This window comes from Melopsittacus undulatus, chromosome 4 (genome assembly GCF_012275295.1).
Source record: "Melopsittacus undulatus isolate bMelUnd1 chromosome 4, bMelUnd1.mat.Z, whole genome shotgun sequence".
In the NCBI taxonomy this organism is placed as follows: domain Eukaryota; kingdom Metazoa; phylum Chordata; class Aves; order Psittaciformes; family Psittaculidae; genus Melopsittacus; species Melopsittacus undulatus.
In genome coordinates, this window is record NC_047530.1 from 73558844 (window position 1) to 73581104 (window position 22261).

Consider the following 22261-nt stretch of genomic DNA (forward strand, 5'->3'; position numbering starts at 1 on the left):
AATTCTTGCTGAATCCTAGAATGGTTTGGGGTTGGAAGGGACCTCAATGATCTCCACTTCCCACGATTTCTACAGTGCCTCACCAGCCTTCCAGTAGACCACCCTTCCAGTAGACCAAGTCCTGAACACTTGCAGGCACTGGGCATCCAAAGGTTCTCCTGGCACCCTGTGCCAGTGCCTCACCACCCTCACAAGGAAAAATTTCTTCCTAATACCAATCTTAGTCTCCCTTTGGTTAGTTTAGAGCCATTCCCCCTGTATTTCTATTGAAAAGAAACTTACAGTTTCAGCCTTTCTCCTCCGGGTCTCATTAGTTTCTGATTCGACAGTTTAGGAGACATCCCAGCAGTCCAGCTTTGTTCTTGGTGAGATTTGTCAGGAATGGCCAGGACTGGTGTTAGTGTGTGGTCATATGTGATGGTCACAGAAGAGCCCTGTCTTGCCTTGAGCATTTTGCAGGTGTCTGTAGTTGTGTATGGCAGGGGGAGAGCAACAAAATCAAGTATTTTCCTCTGGAGAACCATCAGTGGTCAAAGGCATGCCAGGTGTGCAGAGGCAAATGGAGTGAAGTGTGTTAGGTGGTGAGGTATAAGGCTTCTCTGATAGCTCTGCTAGCTGGAGATTGCCATGTGTGGCAGTTGGTTCTTGGGGAGATGAGGAAGATGGAGGTGGAGGGTATGTGGATGGCTTGGCACTTGCTCGTGGTGCTGTAGGTGTGGGAAGGCAGGCTGTGTGGATCTGAGCTTAATGGGAGTCCCTTTTCTGGTGGCAAGTGGTTTAGGCGGGGAATGTGTTTTGATTGGCAGAGCTTCCCTTGGCAGGAGGAGTGGTTGCATGGCGTGAGGAGGATGCTGATCAGCCTTGTGTCCTTGCCTGTCCTTTCAGAACGTGTACAAGTCTGACCTTACATGGCTGAGGGGCATTGGCTGGTCCCCGATTGGTTCGCTGGACGATGAGAAGAATAAGAGGGCGAGCCTCATCCTGAGTGACAAGAAGTATCGGCAGCACCCAGACACCATCAAATTCACGAGCCTTCCCGACTCAATGCCCATGGTTCTGGCAAAGCACAACTCTGAAATCATGAACCAGGTGAGCTTTGCTTGTGTTTTCAACCTGAGGGAAATAGGTGCATGGCCCAAGACGCTGTGTTCTCTCCTTCCGAGGCCTGGGTTTCTTAAGAGGGATATTGCCTTGTCTTGCATGGGCTCTTTGTTTTTGCTGTTTGTGATCAAATTCTCTTACGTGTGGCTGGAGCCGGGATTGGGAGCAGGGTGGAAAAGAAAGGGGCAAAGCTTTCGCATGCTTTGGGAGAAGAAGAGGTGTTCCTGAGGCATTGCAATGTGAAGTCCCCCAGCTTCAGTTCCTTGATCTAGTTTGCTGTTTGAGTTTGTTGCCCTGTTCTAGCTTGGTCTTCGTTCACGTTGGACTTGTTCTTTTCAGCGTGCGTACACGTCAGCCTGGGAGAAAGATAAAACCAGCATTCACATTATGCCGGATACACCTGGTATTTTGCTGGCCCAGCAGAACAAAGTGAACTACAGTGAGGTAGGTGGTTGAGCTGGGGTGAAGTGTCCATCCCTGGACACTGCTGTGGCCTGGGAAGCAGTGTTGTTTGAGGGGAGTGGTTGTTTCTCTTCCAGAAAATGTACCGGCTTGCAATGGAGGAAGATAAGAAAAAGGGCTATGACATGCGAGCAGATGCCATTCCTATCACGTCTGCTAAAGCTTCCAGAGACATTGCAAGTGATGTAAGTACAGCGGAGCCCTTGTTGACCGAGCCTGTTGAAGAGTTTCTGGTTCCTCATAATTGAATCCCGGGCTTCTAACCTCAACCAAATGGAGGCAGCACAGCTCTTGCATGTCATAACCATTCAGCCAGTCCATAACTGTTTTGTTTCCGGAGGGCCTGGGCATAGCTGGCCCTGCATGTTGTCAGTGTGCAGTGTTAGGGAATTTGCAGATGTTGTGGGAAGAGTATATGTGGGATCTTTGTGATGGATACAATCCTAAGCAATGTCCCTGGGGAACTTGTGGCAGCATCACCTTGTGCATTCAGGCTGGATTTGTGAGGAGGATTCCTGCCCTCACTATGTGCACTCTGCATGCTGCAGGTAGCAGACATAGTTGAACTGCACTATGGGAACAAAAACCCCAACCTATTTTTTGTGTAGAAAATAAAGGCAGGGTAAAATTAAGTATTTTTTTTTATTTTTATGTAATAATGTAAATACCTATTTAATTTAACTTCTGTCTACACTTAACCTTCCCGTTCTGTCTTTATGTTCCTCAGTTTTATGTCCTACATAGATACAATTGTAGTTTATTTGCCTACTGTCTTGAGGGTTACTGACTGATATTTCCTTAGTTTACTTATTGAGATTTGTGTCTCTTGTATTGCTGCCAGTATGTTAAGAATTTTTTTTACTCCCAGATCCTGAGTGGTATCTCCTAATATTCAAGACATGAAATTTCTGGAAAAAGTGGAAGGCATATGAGGCAGATAATGTTAGAAGAACCCTTTTGCAGCTGCACTCTGTATTTCATGACCATTATACTTTCTTGCTTTTCACTCTCTGTGGTTTATGGCGCTAACTTATTGAGAGCTTGAGTTTTAGGTGCTGCTATGGAGAGAAAGAAAACTAATCTAAAACTCTCTGATCTCCTTTTTGCTATAGTACAAGTACAAAGAAGGCTATCGCAAGCAGCTTGGCCATCACATTGGAGCCCGTAACATAGAGGATGATCCAAAGATGATGTGGTCGATGCACGTAGCCAAGATCCAGAGTGACAGGGAGTACAAGAAAGCCTTTGAGAAGTCAAAGACAAACTTCAGTACTCCGGTGGATATGCTGGGAATCGTGTTGGCCAAGAAATGCCAGGAGCTGGTCAGTGATGTTGATTACAAGCACCCCCTGCATCGGTGGACGTGTCTGCCGGACCAGAATGACGTTGTACAAGCCAGGAAAGTGTACGACCTCCAGAGTGATGTAAGTGGTTCCTTGCTGTCCATGTGAAAACCAGGAAACAACTTTGGTCAGTACTATTCCTCTGTTGGAATAGGTCCAGATGGTGAGTGTAAGTGTAGGCTTATTCTGTGGGAATGAGAGTGTATGGTGTATGTGAATTCTTGCTGAATCCTAGAATGGTTTGGGGTTGGAAGGGACCTCAATGATCTCCACTTCCCATGATTTCTACAGTGCCTCACCAGCCTTCCAGTAGACCACCCTTCCAGTAGACCAAGTCCTGAACACTTGCAGGCACTGGGCATCCAAAGGTTCTCCTGGCACCCTGTGCCAGTGCCTCACCACCCTCACAAGGAAAATATTCTTCCTAATGCCCAATCTTAGTCTCTCCTCGGTCAGTTTAGAGCCATTCCCCCTGTATTTCTATTGAAAAGAAACTTACAGTTTCAGCCTTTCTCCTCCGGGTCTCATTAGTTTCTGACTTGACAGTTTAGGAGACATCCCAGCAGTCCAGCTTTATTCTTGGAGAGATTTGTCAGGAATGGCCAGGACTGGTGTTAGTGTGTGGTCATACGTGATGGTCACAGAAGAGCCCTGTCTTGCCTTGAGCATTTTGCAGGTGTCTGTAATTGTATATGGCAGGGGAGAGCAACAGAATCAAGTATTTTCCTCTGGAGAACCATCAGTGGTCAAAGGCATGCCAGGTGTGCAGAGGCAAATGGTGTGAAGAGTGTTAGGTGATGAGGTATAAGGCTTCTCTGATAGCTCTTCCAGCTGGAGATTGCCATGTGTGGCAGTTGGTTCTTGGGGAGATGAGGAAGATGGAGGTGGAGGGTATGTGGATGGCTTGGCACTTGCTTGTGGTGCTGTAGGTGTGGGAAGGCAGGCTGTGTGGATCTGAGCTTAATGGGAGTCCCTTTTCTGGTGGCAAGTGGTTTAGGCGGGGAATGTGTTTTGATTGGCAGAGCTTCCCTTGGCAGGAGGAGTGGTTGCATGGCGTGAGGAGGATGCTGATCAGCCTTGTGTCCTTGCCTGTCCTTTCAGAACGTGTACAAGTCTGACCTTACATGGCTGAGGGGCATTGGCTGGTCCCCGATTGGTTCGCTGGACGATGAGAAGAATAAGAGGGCGAGCCTCATCCTGAGTGATAAGAAGTATCGGCAGCACCCAGACACCATCAAATTCACGAGCCTTCCCGACTCAATGCCCATGGTTCTGGCAAAGCACAACTCTGAAATCATGAACCAGGTGAGCTTTGCTTGTGTTTTCAACCTGAGGGAAATAGGTGCATGGCCCAAGACGCTGTGTTCTCTCCTTCCGAGGCCTGGGTTTCTTAAGAGGGATATTGCCTTGTCTTGCATGGGCTCTTTGTTTTTGCTGTTTGTGATCAAATTCCCTTATGTGTGGCTGGAGCCGGGATTGGGCACAGGGTGGAAAAGAAAGGGGCAAAGCTTTCGCATGTTTTCGGAGAAGAGGAGGTGTTCCTGAGGCATTGCAAAGTGGAGTCCCCCAGCTTCAGTTCCTTGATCTAGTCTGTTGTTTGAGTTTGTTGCTCTGTTCTAGCTTGGTCTTCTTTCACGTTGGACTTGTTCTTTTCAGCGTGCGTACACGTCAGCCTGGGAGAAAGATAAAACCAGCATTCACATTATGCCGGATACACCTGGTATTTTGCTGGCCCAGCAGAACAAAGTGAACTACAGTGAGGTAGGTGGTTGAGCTGGGGTGAAGTGTCCATCCCTGGACACTGCTGTGGCCTGGGAAGCAGTGTTGTTTGAGGGGAGTGGTTGTTTCTCTTCCAGAAAATGTACCGGCTTGCAATGGAGGAAGATAAGAAAAAGGGCTATGACATGCGAGCAGATGCCATTCCTATCACGTCTGCTAAAGCTTCCAGAGACATTGCAAGTGATGTAAGTACAGCGGAGCCCTTGTTGACCGAGCCTGTTGAAGAGTTTCCGGTTCCTCATAATTGAATCCCGGGCTTCTAACCTCTGGCATGAAAGTATAGCTAATCTAAATCTTTTTTATCTGTAGTACAAATACAAGGAAGGCTATCGCAAGCAGCTTGGCCATCATATTGGAGCCCGTAACATAGAGGATGATCCGAAGATGATGTGGTCGATACATGTAGCCAAGATCCAGAGTGACAGGGAGTACAAGAAAGCCTTTGAGAAGTCAAAGACACACTTCAGTAGCCCAGTGGACATGCTGGGAATTGTGTTAGCCAAGAAGTGTCAGGGGCTGGTCAGTGACGTTGATTACCGCCACTATCTGCATCAGTGGACTTGTCTTCCTGATCAGAATGATGTTATCCACGCTAGGGAAGCCTATGATCTACAGAGTGATGTGAGTAGTTGGTGATAGGCATTGGAGTTCTAAACTGTATGTAATTCTTTTTTGGATTCTAAAATGTGGAAGCTGCTTGTAGTGTCTGTGTCACATAATGGGTTGGTTTTTTGCACATCACGTTTTTCTTTTCCTTTCCCAAGCAAGGTCATTGGATTTTTAGGACTGATTGAATCTCTTTGTGATTAGCAGTATGTGTGAGTATTAGGGCAGTTCTAAACAGTTTATTAATTAGCTGAACCGTAGATCTATCTGCATATGATCCTTCCTAATAGTCAATCTGCATCTTAATATATGCAGATTAAAAGTATATAAATAGGAAATTGCCTAGACTTTTTTTTTATTTATTTATTTTGAATTGCAGCCTCTTATTTTGAAGGAATTACTTTGTTCTGTCTTGGAGAAGATGTTTTACATTAAGAGCTGTTGTTTTAAGTGGTTGACTATGTATTTATCGTGAACAAATATTACATGAAAAGTTGCTACTGACTTCCAGTGTTTTGTTATAATCTATTGCTCTTTGACCATTCTCCAGTATGTTTTGGAGTGAAAAATACCTCTTGAAGACAGATATGTGCCTTTACATGTCTTCACATATTACACATTTGGTGTCTCAGTCTAGCTTCCTAACAAAAACTGTTTTGCAAATTGAAGTAGGAGGAAGACAACTTATAGAAAGCAATAATTAATTGCATAGTATATATAAAATGTTTAACTGGCAATATTAATGAGACAGCTGTATTTATATTTTGTAATAGAACTGCTACAAGTCTGACCTTCAGTGGTTACGAGGCATTGGTTGGGTCCCAATTGGTTCCCTGGAAGTTGAAAAAGCCAAAAAGGCAGGAGAGATCCTGAGTGATAAAGTATACCGTCAGCCTCCAGACACAATTAAGTTTACTAGCATCCCTGATTCTGTACCAATGGTCTTAGCCAAGCAAAATGCGGAGACAATGAACAAGGTGAGTGTTGATTCTCTTAGGTAACATGTCAGCAGTCCTTGCGTAAACTCTAGACAGGACTAGGAACACAAATGTGGAATTGCTGTATCAGATTACTGTGCAGGGAGGCTTTGAAAGTGTAAGTTACATTTTTGGTAGTTGTCAGGTAACTTTTTTTCAGTAAGTGCTAATTAAACAATATATTTTGAATTATCAATTTAAATTTGCATTATCAACTGTGAAGCTTTCCACATACTATACTGTGTATCTAGTAGTATGTTACCTAACTTTCATCTAATTTTTAATATATCAATTTAATCAATAAATATATAAAATATATCAGTAAATAATCAATATAATCAATTTGTGTAATATATCTAAAAATTTACCAGCTTTATCTAGTAATTTAGTACTTGATAAACTACTTGTGTTAGATCAGTCTTTGAAACATTTGTATTTTAAACAGTTCAGTGTAGTACTTAATGTAAGTTTTCGTAATCTGTGGCCCTGATCTCAACCCTGTTTATGTCAATAAAACCATTTCCTCTTCCAAACATGCCTTGTCCTTAGCATTTAGATCTCTGTGTTTCTGATGAGCATTCTGTGCCTTTTCTTCTAAACACTGTTTTTTAAACAGAATTATTTCTCTGTTACTGATTCTTTAGATACTTAATATACAGATTACAGAATGAATATAAAATCTCACTGCTATATAAGGAATAAGGTGTTTTTTTGTTTTGGGTTTGTTTTTTTTTGGCTTTGAGTATAGATCTTTAATTCTTCTTGTATTTTAGGAGGTCTCCAACTAGTCACCATTGTTCTTCCCATTTAACATACATTATTTCTCCTGCAGCGTTTATATACTGAGGCCTGGGATAAAGACAAGACACAAATCCACGTAATGCCTGACACACCTGAAATCACACTAGCAAAACAGAACATGCAAAACTACAGTGTGGTAAGTGTGTGAGCTCTCCAAATGTAACTGATCTATTTAATGACTGGGTCATCAGTGTTCTGATAAACCTTGTGTTGATGATACCATCAATTTCTTTAAGTAACCTCCAATATTTATCCTCAAAATTGTGACCTTAAAAACATAATTTTGATATCTATACAGTAGTGCATACATACAACAGTGAGCAGTATTGGCAATAAATTCTACGAGAAGCTGTGTGTCTCCAGTGAATTTCTGGGAGTCGTTTTGTTCAGTGTGCATACTGTCAGGAAGGTACAAAATTAATTTCAACCTTGGAAAAATACTAAAAAGGTCATTTTCAGCACAGTTCTGAAGAGCAGTGATCCCGGTGTTTAATGTTAGTTTAGGCAAATAAATTCAATCAGTAAGAAGTGGCTTAAAAAGTAAGTTTTACTCCACTTTATAGAAGATTAGTTTATCTGTAAACTGTAGTCCATGTTATGTTGTTTAAAGTAGTAAAAGGGAAAAAAAAATGTTAGCAAATGTATTTAGCAAAGCTTTTCCTTTGTTATGAATTTGTACCATCTACTGATCTGGGGCTTTGAGTTGAGAAAGTTAGGTGAAGCTATATTGGAATAAATCCTAACACAATTTTAAAAATCTACTCACAAACAGTTTGTTTTGCACAGAATGCAATATATGGAATGAACTTACATAAATCTCACTGTTTAATTCTTCACCTAGAAACTCTACAAGCAGGCCATGGAAGAAGACAAAAAGAAAGGTTACGATTTGAGAAGTGATGCTATCCCCATCCAAGCTGCCAAAGCATCCAGGCAAATTGCCAGTGATGTAAGAAACTACTGTTTTGGGTTTTTGTGTGATGATATTTGATCTCTGCAACCTGAAAGTTATAGCTGGAATCTGAGAAAGACATTTTGATTAAACTGTGATCCCAAATGATAGATTTTGGGAAGCAAATTGTTATATATGCTTAAAGATTTTATTGTAAAAAGTTTGAGAAGTTATAAGGATAATATAGTGCCTCTTGTCAATTTTATAGCTCATAAAACTGTATCCTTAATTAAATCTTAAGAGCATGTATATAATTACATTTAATAAAGATCTAATATTTAATAAGAGGTTTATTTCTCACTAATATGAGTGAAGACTGTTTTTATCAAAAAGCTTACTTAAAAATCTCTAGGGTTCTAACTCAAATGTCACAAATTTAATTTGAGAATTCATATTTTTAGCCCCAGTTTTTCTTTGACATTTTGGGTTATTTTTAGTTTGGCTATGGAGTAATTTTAAGAGTTTATTATTAGAAATATTTAATATGAGTAACTGATATTAGTAGGCAATGCAGAAATATGCTATCTTGATTTATATTTCAGTACAAGTACAAGGAAGGCTATCGCAAGCAGCTTGGCCACCATATTGGAGCCCGTAACATAGAGGATGATCCGAAGATGATGTGGTCGATACATGTAGCCAAGATCCAGAGTGACAGGGAGTACAAGAAAGCCTTTGAGAAGACAAAGACACACTTCAGTAGCCCAGTGGACATGCTGGGAATTGTGTTAGCCAAGAAATGTCAGGGGCTGGTCAGTGACATTGATTACCGCCACTATCTGCATCAGTGGATCTGTCTGCCAGACCAAAATGATGTTATCCATGCTAGGCAAGCCTATGATCTGCAGAGTGATGTAAGCTCTTTTTGATTTCATTTTTATTGAGGAATGTATTTGATATTTTACATAGGTGGATTACATATCACTGTGGTAGAATGACATTTTCAAGATTTAAGTTACATTGCTAACTGAAAATTCTGTCTCCAATAGGATATTTTAACTAACTGATATTTAAATTAAATTCTTTAATTCCATAATTTGGGCTCCCTATCGTCTGCCATTCTGTGAAATTTGGATAATAATGGTATCACTCTTAATGTAGATGTATGCAGTTATTTTTCCTGAAATTTTCCCTAGGGTTTTGAATTTATTTGAATTAAAAGTTGATAGTGAGGTTACTTAACTGTGAAAAGATGCACTATGTAAATGTCATTACTATTATTCGAATAACCTATGTATATTTTTGGTAATAGAACTGCTACAAGTCTGACCTTCAGTGGTTACGAGGCATTGGTTGGGTCCCAATTGGTTCCCCAGAAGTTGAAAAAGCCAAAAAGGCAGCAGAGATCCTGAGTGATAAAGTATACCGTCAGCCGCCAGACACAATTAAGTTTACTAGCATCCCTGATTCTGTACCAATGGTCTTAGCCAAGCAGAATGCAGAGACAATGAATAAGGTGAGTGTTGATTCAATTAGGTAACACGTCAGTAGTCCCTGCCTCACCTCTGGGCACAGGACTAGAAATACAATGATAACAGGTAATGCTGAAGTTAAGAAATGATGTGTTTTCAAGTAGTATGTTCTGTTTATTTCAGTAAAACCTATCAAGCCTTGTAATTGAAGCCTCAACTTTATAATAATATTCTGCATATTACATTTTAATCTTTCCTTTGACATGTCTCTGCAGTGAGCAGTAATAATGCTTGTTTACTCATTATTCTCAAGTAATGTGGCAGTTTTCTAAATGTTGTTGAATTTCCTCAGATAAATTCTCTTTTTAATAATGGTATCTGTACCTGATTAAATACCTAACTGTTTATTCATGCTGTATTTTCTATAATTTTACCTAGTGTGCTCTGTGATTTACCTAATCAAAGAGATATTGGCTTGTTTTTGGAATGCAATCTTAATCTCTTCCTTTATTCTTTCTTAGCATTTGTACACTGAAGCATGGAATAAAGATAAGACTATGATTCACGTCATGCCTGACACACCAGAAATCCTGCTAGCTAAACAAAACCAGATAAACTACAGTCAGGTGAGTAAAACTGAAGAGTTGTCAAAAATACTTTTATTCTGTCAAGTACAATTTTGTCATCTTTGATTAATATTACAATACTGTGAAGTTGTCTAGTTTCACAAATTGTCAGCTCCACTGTTAGAATTGTTCTTTCACTAAAATGCTGGTGTCTAATTAGGCTTTTGAAATATATTACCTACTATAATGAGAAATCATTTCTATAGCAAGGTATGGAAATAAATAATTTAACTTGCAGAATATTCCTTGCTTTGCCTTCTCTAAATTACTTAACATTTCCAGGCATTTACAATACAGTTACAAGATCTTGAAATCTTCAGAGAAGATAGAGCTGTTTTCAAATGTTTAAGTTGCCTGAACATTGACAGTGTTGTGTAAGCACTTAATTTGTTATATTACACATGTATGCTTAACTGAAGTGTGATTTTGTTTCTGAAAGAAAAATTTGAATATTTTTTCTCACAGAAAATGTACAGACTGGCTTTAGAGGAGTCAAAGAAGAAGGGTCATGATTTGCGTTTTGATGCCATTCCTATTCAGTCAGCCAAAGCATCCAGAGAGATTGCCAGTGATGTAAGCAGAGTTTTTAATCATGTCTGTATGGATTTGGTAATGGAAAAGAATAATTTGTTTGCTACTGTAATACCTTAGGTTTATAGAATATGGAAATCCTGTGTTTCTAACACATGCGTTTAGTACCTGAAAGGAATGGGTAGCCAGTATTTTTATGCATGAGGTATCACAATAATAAAATAATTGTGAGAATCATTTCTATGCCCCCTGTGATAGTTCCATTGATGTCCATGGATATTGAAGTGAGATGATCAATAAGGTGTACGAGTCTGTGCTAGTGTTAGTAAAATTAATTTCTGATTAAAAATAGGAAATACTTTAAAATCTGTTCCCAAACCAGATATATTAATAAATAAATTATAAATGTTCTAAATTGCTGTCTTTTCCTCATGGAAAAATATTACTCTTCTGTTGAAATGTAATATTGAAATTCAAGATTGCTATGACAGGTTTTGCTTCTGGAATGAGGAAGCATCACTAAGAGACAGATGATAACAGTTTTTTGTGATCCTTGTTTTTCTGTCAAGTTTGATACTTAAACTGTTAGTATTAACTAACTAAGACTATCTTCACTGGGGTTTTGTAATAAGCTTTTAAACAAGTTAATCTTTACATTTTAATCTTAATAATAGAATATCAAAGTTGTTAATATGTGACATGAAATTTTAAGTTGAAGTGTGGTATAGTTATGTAAAAAGTCAGAGATAATGATATCTGTAATATAATTTTTATGTTAGAATTAATAAAATAGTAACAGAACCTGAATAATATTTTTCTCTAAACAAAATACTAATGATTATGTTAAACTGTTTATTATTTATTAATTTATAATTCTACCATGTGAATATTAATCTAATTTCAGTACAAATACAAAGAAGGCTATCGCAAGCAGCTTGGCCACCATATTGGAGCCCGTAACATAGAGGATGATCCAAAGATGATGTGGTCAATGCACGTAGCCAAGATCCAGAGTGACAGGGAATACAAGAAAGCCTTTGAGAAGTCAAAGACACACTTCAGTAGCCCAGTGGACATGCTGGGAATTGTGTTAGCCAAGAAATGTCAGGGGCTGGTCAGTGACATTGATTACCGCCAGTATCTGCATCAATGGATATGTCTACCAGATCAGAATGATGTTATCCATGCTAGGCAAGCCTATGATCTACAGAGTGATGTGAGTAAATCTTTACATTTGTAAGTCATAATTACATATACAGGGTTTTGTACAATGTAATTTCAAAACATATATAATATGCTTGAGGCACTTGCATGAAACATGTTGATAGAAGGGAAATGTTTGCTATATCAGATCATTAAATTTGTTTAATTTTTAACCCTATTTTTTCATTCTTTAGCCTGAGGTGTATATTGTGTTTAACTCTGATATTTGTAGAGGTCTTAATAACTCTCTTATTTTTGTTATTTAATAATTATTTCACTAAATCTTAAAAAATAACACTTGTTCTCAAAACCGTATCCTGCTACTATGTGGAAATACACACAATTGTTCATATAGACTCAGATACGCTTATTTGTAATTATTTTACTCTTTGACCGAAGTTGCACACATACAACTTTTGAACTTTTTAATTTTTTCAGGCTGTTTACAAATCAGACCTGGAATGGCTAAGAGGTATTGGGTGGGTTCCTATTGGTTCCATGGAAGTTGAAAAGGCCAAGAAGGCTGGAGAAATCCTGAGTGAAAGGAAGTATCGTCAACCAGCAGATCAAATTAAATTTACTAGTGTGACAGATTCTTTGGCCATGGTCTTAGCCAAGCAAAATGCTGAGATAATGAACAAGGTGAGCTTTTTTTTTTTTTGTTTGGTTGGGGTTTTTTTGGTTTTGTTTGTTTTTTTTTTTTTGTCAAAAATCACTACTATTAGTAGCTAGTGGAACTTATTCATTAGCTGAAAAATACAAAGTGCAAAGTAAGACTGAACACTTTCATTGTGGACTTAGAGAAAATAAATGTCTGAATTCAGCCTTTGCACAGGAAGGCTCTGGTTTCAGGGCTCTGTCTAAACTGAACATGTAGTAAGAATGTCCAGAAAAAAGTCACCTAAACTACATATTTTTCAAGAGTAATTCTAATTTTTCTTGTGAAATTCTCTCTTTTTCACATCAGCTGAAATCCTGATTTTAAATGTTTTCTTAGTATCTTCTATTTTGTTAATACTACTTCACTATACAAAGCTTATCTCTAACAGAACAGGCAAAATTTTTTTGCAGTTCTTAGACAATACTGTGATATCTGCAGAAATAGTGTTTCAGCAAGGTATTGGATGTATTCTACAGTACATCCAGAGCTGACAGTGCCATGACCATGTTATGAGATAGTATGTAGCAGAATGTTGTGGCTTTTACCACAACTGCTATAATGATGTATTGTTGACCAAATGTCATGCTGCATCATGAGCAAGTTTTGAGGAAATAGCTTATGTACTCTGGAAGTGAAGCTTCTGCAATTTATCTTAGACCTAGAGGGTGAAAGTCACAAAATACCTACTCCTCTTTAATAAGAAACATCAATCAGACAACTCATACAGGTAGGGCAGAATAATGAATGTAGTTTTTCTCCAGCAGTTTTGCAGCAATCCTAAATCAATCAATTGTTGTGCCAACTTAACCTAAGAAATAACGATGAAGGACAAAATTTTCTTGAGCTGTTCAGTGAGAAACTTTACTGTGTCAGGGGATTTAAAGCTTGCTTGAACTACTGCTCACAGTTTGCAAAATACATTCTTTGGTGAATTAATAGTTTGCTTATATATATATCGTATGGTGTTTCAAGATTACTTTTCTTTTGTATTATGGATGTACTTTTGATAACTACAGCTTTCAAATTTGCAGTCTTTCTGTTATGCCACATATAAGGAAATTTTCTAAAGGAATGTGGTTTTCTCTCTCCTAGCGGTTATACACAGAAGCTTGGGATGCAGACAAAACTTCAATTCATGTGATGCCTGACACGCCATCAATTTTGTTAGCGAAGGCCAATGCAGCTAACGTTAGCCATGTAAGAACATTTACACATATACTAAACTAATGGAAATTCAGAAATTAAGTAAGCATTTATTTAACCATAAAGATATTTTAACATATTCATTCCTGAAAAAAATAAAAAAACAATTATGAAATTCAGAAGTTCCATCATTCAGAATATTGATAAGCCTTTTCTGTCTCCTTTTGTGTAGAAACTTTATATACAAGCCTGGGAAGATGCCAAAAAGAAGGGTTATGACATGAGAGCTGATGCAATTCCATTCCGAAGTGCAAAGGCATCAAGAGATATTGCGAGCGACGTATGTTCGTCCTTTACATTTATTTTCAGTTCTCTTGAAAAACAAGAATGAAGTAGTAAGCTATGTACAACATAAAACCCCATGGTATATCAGATTCATCCTGAAAGCCTACAGACAAATACTAACTTCAGAAAGAAAATTGACAACAGTTTTCAAAAGGAAGATAGAATTATAAATCCTGCCATTAAGCAGATATTGGAAAGTAATAAAATACAATAACAATAAACAGAAGCTGTAGAAGAAAAATATATTAGGCATTTCTAAACTCTGAGTATATTTCATAACAACAAAATATATTTGTCATTAGTAGCAATGTAAAATTATGGGAAATTCATCCCAGTTTCACTATTTCTCTTAATACTTCTTTTTGATTCCTTAGTACAAGTACAAAGAAACATATGAGAAGCAGAAAGGCCACTACATTGGGTGCAAAACTGCCCAGGAGGATCCCAAACTGTCGTGGGCTGCACGTGCTATGCAGCTGCAGAATGACCGAATTTACAGGAAGGCGTACCATGATTCAAAGTCCCAGGTCCACATACCAGTCAATGCAATGTCAGTGCAGGCAGCCAAGGATTGCCAGGCACTAGTCAGTGATATTGACTATCGTCAGTACCTTCACCAGTGGACGTGTCTGCCTGACCAGAATGATGTGATCCATGCCAGGAAGGCTTACGATCTACAGAGCGATGTGAGTGATAATAATTGTAGGAAAGCTTTATGAGGTGTGTAGGGCTTTGCTTGTTTGTGACTGTGCAAATATCCTTTCAAATGCACATTCATGAGCCTGCATTCAGCCCTGGTATGTTTCATTTGTCTGATGGTTCTTTCCAAATCAGTCATGGTTTCAGCTTGGGGAACAGAAATAATCCAGGCATTTTGTAAGGAGACCATATTTTTCTGGTACAGTGTTTGCTTGCAGACTGCTTGCAGACTACTTGCAGATAATACCACTGATATGCATGTAGCAAGTATCTTTAAAAGACTGGTACTTTCCTTCCTGTGCAAATCTGGGGTTTAGCTGTATGTGGGAAGGACATAGTACACCACCATTTCAGTGCCTGCTTCCTGTGTAACTGCATGAGGAGGAAACTGTGGAAAATCTTTCTGCATATAGAATTGTCCCTACAATGTCAGTAAACCTTGGTTTCTTTGTAGAATGTATACAAGTCGGATCTGGAATGGCTACGGGGCATCGGCTGGTTGACAGAAGGTTCTGTGGATGTGGTGAAAGCAAAGAAAGCCCAGGAACTCCTGAATGAGAGGTTGTACCGCACGCGTCCAGATGAGATTAAATTTACCAGCATTACTGACTCACCAGACGTTGTCCAGGCTAAGATCAATGCTTTGCAGATCAGTGATGTAAGCTTACCTTTCACTTGCCTTTCACTTATCTTTCATTTATGTGATGACATTTCTTTGTGGTGGAGACTAGAATTTGTTTGATGGTAATAACTAATTAGAAAATATTGCAAATTAGAATTACCAAGTAATTCCTAAGGGAGGGATTCTTCAGTGTTCAGACCATAATGAAATGTCATTATGCTTTTCTCCTTAGCGTCTGTATCGTGAAAACTGGGATAGAGATAAGACGCAGGTTTCCATACCTTCTGATACTCCTGTAATGCTGCAGTCCAAAGTCAATGCTCTCAACATCAGCAATGTAAGAGAATAAAATCATTCTGCATGTGAAGAATTAGTAGAGTATGACAATTAAATTTCCAGAATAGCCTTTAAGAAAAGGCATTGCTATCAGTCTTGACTGTGTGTAACAAGATTGATTAATTTTATTTGCAGAAACATTACCAGAAGGCCTGGGATGAGGCCAAGGCAAAAAGCTATGACCTCAGAGCTGATGCCATTTCCATCAAACATGCCAAGGCTTCCAGAGACATTGCTAGTGAGGTACAGTCTTCCCTTAATGTTGTAGCTATGCCTGTCTTTCTGTGTCCAGCTCAAAGTTCAGCTCAAAGGATTTACAGCTTAGGAAGCTGAAAGCCTTTGTTTGTGAGTCGTGTTGAGGTGAGCAATGTGTGACTGCTTATGTTCTTTCTGCATGTCTAGTACAAGTACAAGTACAAGTGAGCAATGTGTGACTGCTTATGTTCTTTCTGCATGTCTAGTACAAGTACAAAGAAACACATGAGAAGCAGAAAGGCCACTACATTGGGTGCAAAACTGCCCAGGAGGATCCCAAACTGTCGTGGGCTGCACGTGCTATGCAGCTGCAGAATGACCGAATTTACAGGAAGGCGTACCATGATTCAAAGTCCCAGGTCCACATACCAGTCAATGCAATGTCAGTGCAGGCAGCCAAGGATTGCCAGGCACTAGTCAGTGATATTGACTATCGTCAGTACCTTCACCAGTGGACGTGTCTGCCTGACCAGAATGATGTGATCCATGCCAGGAAGGCTTACGATCTACAGAGTGATGTGAGTATGTGTAGGGATGTGTTAGTAACTGCTGTTGATATTTGATATATTACTGCCCGATTTTGATGGTTTGATACTACAGTCTCCAAAGATATATCTTCAGAATTTATTTTTAAAAATTTTTCATGTTAGTGCTATTATCTGCTCTTTTTTGTAATTTTTAAAGTATATGTCTAAATTGTATCAAAGCTTTACTTGGCATCTGTTGCACACACTGTAACAGCGATCTGGAGAAGATGAAGTATTTGTCTCTCTTACTTTGGTGGAATAACATCTGTTTGCCTCTTTGGAATCAGGTGTCTTTTTTTACTCCTCTTTATCTGAGTTGACTTGGAAATTTATGTAGTTTCAAGAAACCTATCTAAGATAGCAGGTAAGATCTTTAAGTGGCTAATTTCAAAACAGGAGGAGTCAGTTCAGCTCATGTCCTCACTTGGCTGCTGGTTAGGCAACATAGGGCTCTCTTCTTCTGTTTCAGTTATGAGTTTCAAAAGTGAGATTCATGTTCCTTGCTGAAAGATTTTCTCGATTAATACTTAAATAATAGTGCCTGATATCACTTCAGGAATTACACTGTTTAGCTCTAGTCCCCATTAACTCTGTAACATTATTTTCCCTCCTTTTTGTTGTATTTCTTGGTGGGCAGCTTGTGGGTTTTTTTTACTTGTAAATTGTTGAAATGACTAGAGGAATAAATATTTTGGAGGGGATCAGAAGTCTTTTTTTAAGACTTTAGTACTGATCATCATTAATGGCAGTAAGTTCTGTTGTGTTGTTTCCCCTCTATTTAATTTCACCAGGTTTAGAATGTATTATTTAAGAAACAAGCTACTTAAAAGTTAGTTCCCAGGTTGTATTTTACTTATGACACTGAAAACACAATGTTTTCTTTTTCTGACTGTGTCTGATACAGGCTGTCTATAAGTCAGACCTGGAGTGGCTCCGTGGAATTGGCTGGTTGCCTAATGACTCTCCAGTTGTTAAGAGAGTGAAGCATGCCCAGGATCTTCTGAGTGATAATGTCTATCGTACACCTATTGAAAGCCTGAAGTATACCAGTGTTGTTGATTCTCCAGATGTTCTTCTCGCTAAAGCAAATGCTGAACAAGTCAGCATTGTACGTTACAATATTTTTAAAGTTGTTTCAAAGCTATAAACAGTTAGGAGAAATCTTGTTGCTAAAATATAAAATTGATCACTAGTATTGTAAGTCGAGTTTAATGCATTTCCAGACATTTTATTTTTTAGAGATGATAATTTTGGAGGGATTTATGGGATTTTGTTATTGACAAATGAAATTCCGTAATGACAATATCATAAAATGAACTATTTTAACAGCCAAAATACAAAGAAGCCTGGGAAAAGGACAAGACTATGATCCATATTATGGCAGACACACCTGAAATCAACCTAGCCAAGACTAATGCTGTTAATTATAGCAAGGTATGCTTATTCTGTTTTCTACATTTCTTTAGAGTAGCGTGTGTGTCCTGTGAATTTTAACATTCTAAGATGTTACTTACGAAGTTGAAGATTGTCACATGAATCTCATTGCAGTCATACAGAGCTTGCAAAATTCCCTTCCCTCTGATGGCTGTTCTTAAATTAAAAAATTATTAATTACATTCACCATTGAGGTAGTATTTTCTTGAAATGGATGAGAGCCCAAAGTATATAAATATTTTCCAAACTTTTGCAAACACCCTTCTATGTAGTATAGGTTGCAAAAGTTGTGTTGCAGGCACTGTGTATGTGTGAAAGGCAGTAAGATTTACATCATTGTTTATGGCTGGGAGCAGGAATAATGCACAAAAAATAGTTACAGTATTTCAGCAAATGAATAGCAGTAAACTATGTGTTTCTTTAATGGCAAATGCCAGAATATTTAACATATATGGGACATTTTGCTGTCTTTTCAGAAACTGTATAAAGAAGCTTGGGATGAGGTGAAGACGAGTTATGATTTGAGAGCAGATGCAATCCCAATCAAGGCAGCTAAAGCTTCTAGAGAAATTGCTAGTGATGTAAGTGCTAGCAGAGGCATCTAACTCTTCACATTCTTTAAGAGCTATGTTATGATAACAGTAAGTAATGGTGATCTTTGCTCTTTACCCAGTACAAATACAAACTGGAGCATGAGAAGCAGAAAGGACATTATGTTGGAGTTCCAAATGCAGAAGCAGATTCGAAAATGCAGTTTGCCCTTGGCATAGGCAAAGTTCAGAGTGAACTGGAATACAAGAGGCACTTTGCCAAATGGAAGACACAGTGCCACCTACCAGTAGACATGCTATCTATTATAGCAGCTAAACAGGGTCAGTCTTTGGTCAGTGATGTTGATTACCGTCAATACTTGCATCAGTGGATCTGTCTTCCAGATCAAAATGACGTTGTACAGGCTAGGAAGGCCTATGATCTTCAGAGTGATGTAAGTGAAAACTTTGCTTAAATTATCACTGTATTGTCTCTTCTTAGTCTGCTTCAGCTCTAAGTAGCAGGGACCTTCTGCTGAATTTAATGAATTGGCTTTGCTATTTATTAGGAATGCAAAGTATAATGCCACTGTTATTTATTGCCAGGTCTGAAGTGTAATAAATTCAGATATAGTGCTCATATTAGAATCACTGCTATCCTTTTAACCAATAGAAGTGCTATTATTTATGAATCTTGCTGGATTATACAGAAAAATGTAGCTAACAAGATGGACCCTCTTTGTTTTGCCAGGCTGTTTACAAATCTGATTTAGAATGGCTACGGGGAATTGGATGGTTGCCACATGATTCACTTGGAATCAACCATGTCAAATATGCTGGAGATCTCTTGAATGAGGTAATACATTGTTTTTCAAAACTGAAATTTTCTTGAGGGCATTTGCAATTTAAAGTACTGTTAATGGTTAAATACTTTTTTTTTTTTAAAAAAAGGCACAACTGGAGCATTTCCACAGCATTAATTGTGCATGGAGAGTTTTTCTTTCCATATAAACTTTGTCTTGTCTATGTATTCAGAATTGCTTTCTTAGCTATTCCTGCGTAATCTGATTTGTGATCTTTTCTCTTGTATAGAAAAAGTACCGTACGAAACCTGAAACTCTTTCATTTACTCCAGTGGCGGACCGAGTTGATTATGTCACAGCAAAGAATAGTGGTGAAATTCGTAGTGATGTAAGTTTGCCAGCATTTTTCTGGGCTGCTAAACTGGTCTGCATATTTAAATGGTAGGATTTTATCTGTAAAAGAATACTTAAAAAATGCTAAAAAATTCTGTGAATTCTGTGAATGTATGACATAAGGATGAATAGGTCTTCACAAGTTCATCTCCACCACTTGTTGTAGGTAAGAAGCTCCTTAAGCAGAATAATGTCTTCCTATGCATTTTGAAAAGCCAGTGCTAGTTCTGCAACCAGTTTCTTCTTTCAGTCTTGACTGATATCACAGGTTGTCACTGACAACATGAACATAAATAGCCACTTGCACTCTGGCAACCATAATCACAGAATTACAGCATGGTTTGAGTTGGAAGGGACCTTAAAGATCATTGAGTTCCTACCCCCCTGCCAGAGGCAGGAGCACCTTCCAGTAGACCAGGTTGCTCAAAGCTCCAGCCAACCTGGTCTTGAACACAGTCAGCGATGGGGCAGCCACAGCTTCTCTGGGGAGCCTGTGCCAGTGCCTCACCACCTGCATAGAAAAGAACTTCTTCCTAATATCTAACCTAAATGTACCCTTTTTCACTTTAAAGCCATTCCCCTTTCTGCTGTCACTACATACCCTTGTAAATATTGGACTTTTTATCTTTTATTCATGACTTGACAGTTTATGCATGTAGTATCTTTGGACAAGAGCATAATCACAGAATCACAGAATCATTAGTGTTGGAAGGGACCTCTGGAGATCGTTTAATCCAACCCCCCTGCCAAGACAGGGCCACCTAGAGCAGGTTACACAGGGACATGTCCAGGTGGTTTCGAATGCCTCCAGAGAGAGCCTCACCAGGGCAGAGTATCACATCCCTCAACCTGCTGGCCACACTCCTCCCAGTGCACCCTAGGCCCTCCTAGGCACAAGGGCACACTTCTGGCTCACAGTCAGCTTGCCATCTACCAACACTCCCAGGTCCTTCTCAGCTGAATTGCATTCAAGTAGGTCAGCCCTCAGCCTATACTGGTGCTTGGGCTTCTTTCTCCCCACATGCAGTACCCTGCACTTGCCCTTGTTGAAGCTCATTAGGTTTCTCTCTGCCCAGTTCTCCAGCCTATCAAGGTCCCACTTAGTTTAATTCTTCTCACTACTGCCGGTATACATGTACAAAACATGCACACATTCAGGCATGTCCTGTGCTTGGAAACATGACTTGATGTAGATATCTGTGGTTGGGACATGCTAGAATGCTGTGTTTACAGAGAGGTCATGCAGACTAAAGGGATTTGCTCTTAAAAAGCTTAAAATCTATTGCCCTGGTTCAAACACTTCTTGTCTGGTTATTGGCCATACATCCCTGTAGACCAAACAGGTAACATAACTTCTGAAGATACCCTGTCCACCCAGCTGCCTTGGAACATATTTTCAAAATTATGCCCTGGAAATTTTGTTATTTCTTCTCTTGTACATTTTCTTTTTAAAACCTCACCCATTTGTATGTATACTTAACGTGTCATATCTAATAGCTTTGCAAATTCAAGGGTTTATACATTATATCATGCATAACATACTGGTCTTGGTATTATGTTTTCACAGTTCTGATGTGATGATGCTGCAAGGTTGTAATTTCTTTCTCTTTCTAGATTAAATACCACAAAGCATGGAATGAGGTCAAGTCAAATTATACTCTGACAGATACACCACAACTAGATATGGCCCGAGAAGCAGCCAGAATACTTAATCAGGTATGTGATCGCTCCCTGACAGTTTCTACTCACATTAATAACTCTTGTGAGGAATTTAGAAAACTTGCTTTATTAAAAATATCCTGAAGGAAGGGTTTGTTATCCTTGTACTTGAATAAAGGTTACATACATATGGTAATAATTATCAGTGTAGTAGTGTTGAATTCCTCCTTTTATTTTCCACAGAATTTATACAAGGAAAACTGGGAGAAAGAAAAAGCCACTGGTTACCTCTTACCTCCTGACACTGTGCAAATTTGTCACGCCAAACACTCAAATGATGTCCAAAGTGAGGTAATAATTTTTCTCATTAGGAAGGCATGTGCTTGGAAGCCTGGAAATGCTGAAGGCCTTGCAAATTCAACAACAGATATAGAAAGCTTTCCCTTAGGGGTAACATACAGTAGACTTTTCCTGACCCAAAAAGTCCACTGTCCTCGAGATAATTCAGTCATCTTTGTTATTGTGGGTTTTACAGACATCAGTGCTGAAAAGTCAGCTTCTCCTTTCTACTTTTGCTTTCTCCAGAAATGGTCCTTTCAAAATCAGCATTTTAGAAATGTTCAATAATTGAAGTGGTATTATGATTTTTATATATATCTCTGAATTCACTGATTGGCTAGAGGTTTCCTCCTTGAACAGCTATAAGATGGTATGCACATTACCTTTTAAACTTTTGTGTAATGGGTGTTGCAATTATTACATGACTCAGTTTGAATATACATTTTATTAAAACAGTGAGCTATAAATACCTTAAACACCCACTCTTCAGAAAGTCTCAAATAATTAGTTACAAAAATGAGGCTAAATCCACTAAATAACTATTAGTAAACATTTTCTGACAGATCATTCCTCTTGTGTTGAAAATACTGTTTACTGAGATGGCAGCATATTTGTCTAGAAAATTCTGTTTTTTTCATGGAGGACTATACAAAATAACTTTACTGTTTGTTTTGTTTTGTAGTTTTATCTGGTCATGTACTGAAAACCTAAGACTGCATTTC

The 22261-nt window shown here is 38.7% G+C and overlaps 1 protein-coding gene across 1 annotated transcript in view; it reads left to right on the top strand.

Annotated features, from left to right (window-relative positions):
• Positions 1-22261, top strand: part of NEB (nebulin) — a 121293-nt gene that overhangs the window by 44559 nt on the left and 54473 nt on the right. Inside the window, exons 43-70 of the mRNA XM_034061660.1 lie at positions 886-1089; positions 1441-1545; positions 1641-1748; positions 2676-2987; positions 4008-4211; positions 4563-4667; positions 4763-4870; positions 4995-5306; positions 6065-6268; positions 7101-7205; positions 7911-8018; positions 8564-8875; positions 9274-9477; positions 9955-10059; positions 10525-10632; positions 11495-11806; positions 12232-12435; positions 13547-13651; positions 15735-15842; positions 16061-16372; positions 17286-17489; positions 17711-17815; positions 18292-18396; positions 18489-18800; positions 19097-19201; positions 19438-19536; positions 21156-21257; positions 21444-21551. Of these exons, the coding sequence (XP_033917551.1) occupies positions 886-1089; positions 1441-1545; positions 1641-1748; positions 2676-2987; positions 4008-4211; positions 4563-4667; positions 4763-4870; positions 4995-5306; positions 6065-6268; positions 7101-7205; positions 7911-8018; positions 8564-8875; positions 9274-9477; positions 9955-10059; positions 10525-10632; positions 11495-11806; positions 12232-12435; positions 13547-13651; positions 15735-15842; positions 16061-16372; positions 17286-17489; positions 17711-17815; positions 18292-18396; positions 18489-18800; positions 19097-19201; positions 19438-19536; positions 21156-21257; positions 21444-21551 (4785 nt within the window). The remainder of the gene's footprint in view (positions 1-885; positions 1090-1440; positions 1546-1640; positions 1749-2675; positions 2988-4007; positions 4212-4562; positions 4668-4762; positions 4871-4994; positions 5307-6064; positions 6269-7100; positions 7206-7910; positions 8019-8563; positions 8876-9273; positions 9478-9954; positions 10060-10524; positions 10633-11494; positions 11807-12231; positions 12436-13546; positions 13652-15734; positions 15843-16060; positions 16373-17285; positions 17490-17710; positions 17816-18291; positions 18397-18488; positions 18801-19096; positions 19202-19437; positions 19537-21155; positions 21258-21443; positions 21552-22261) is intronic.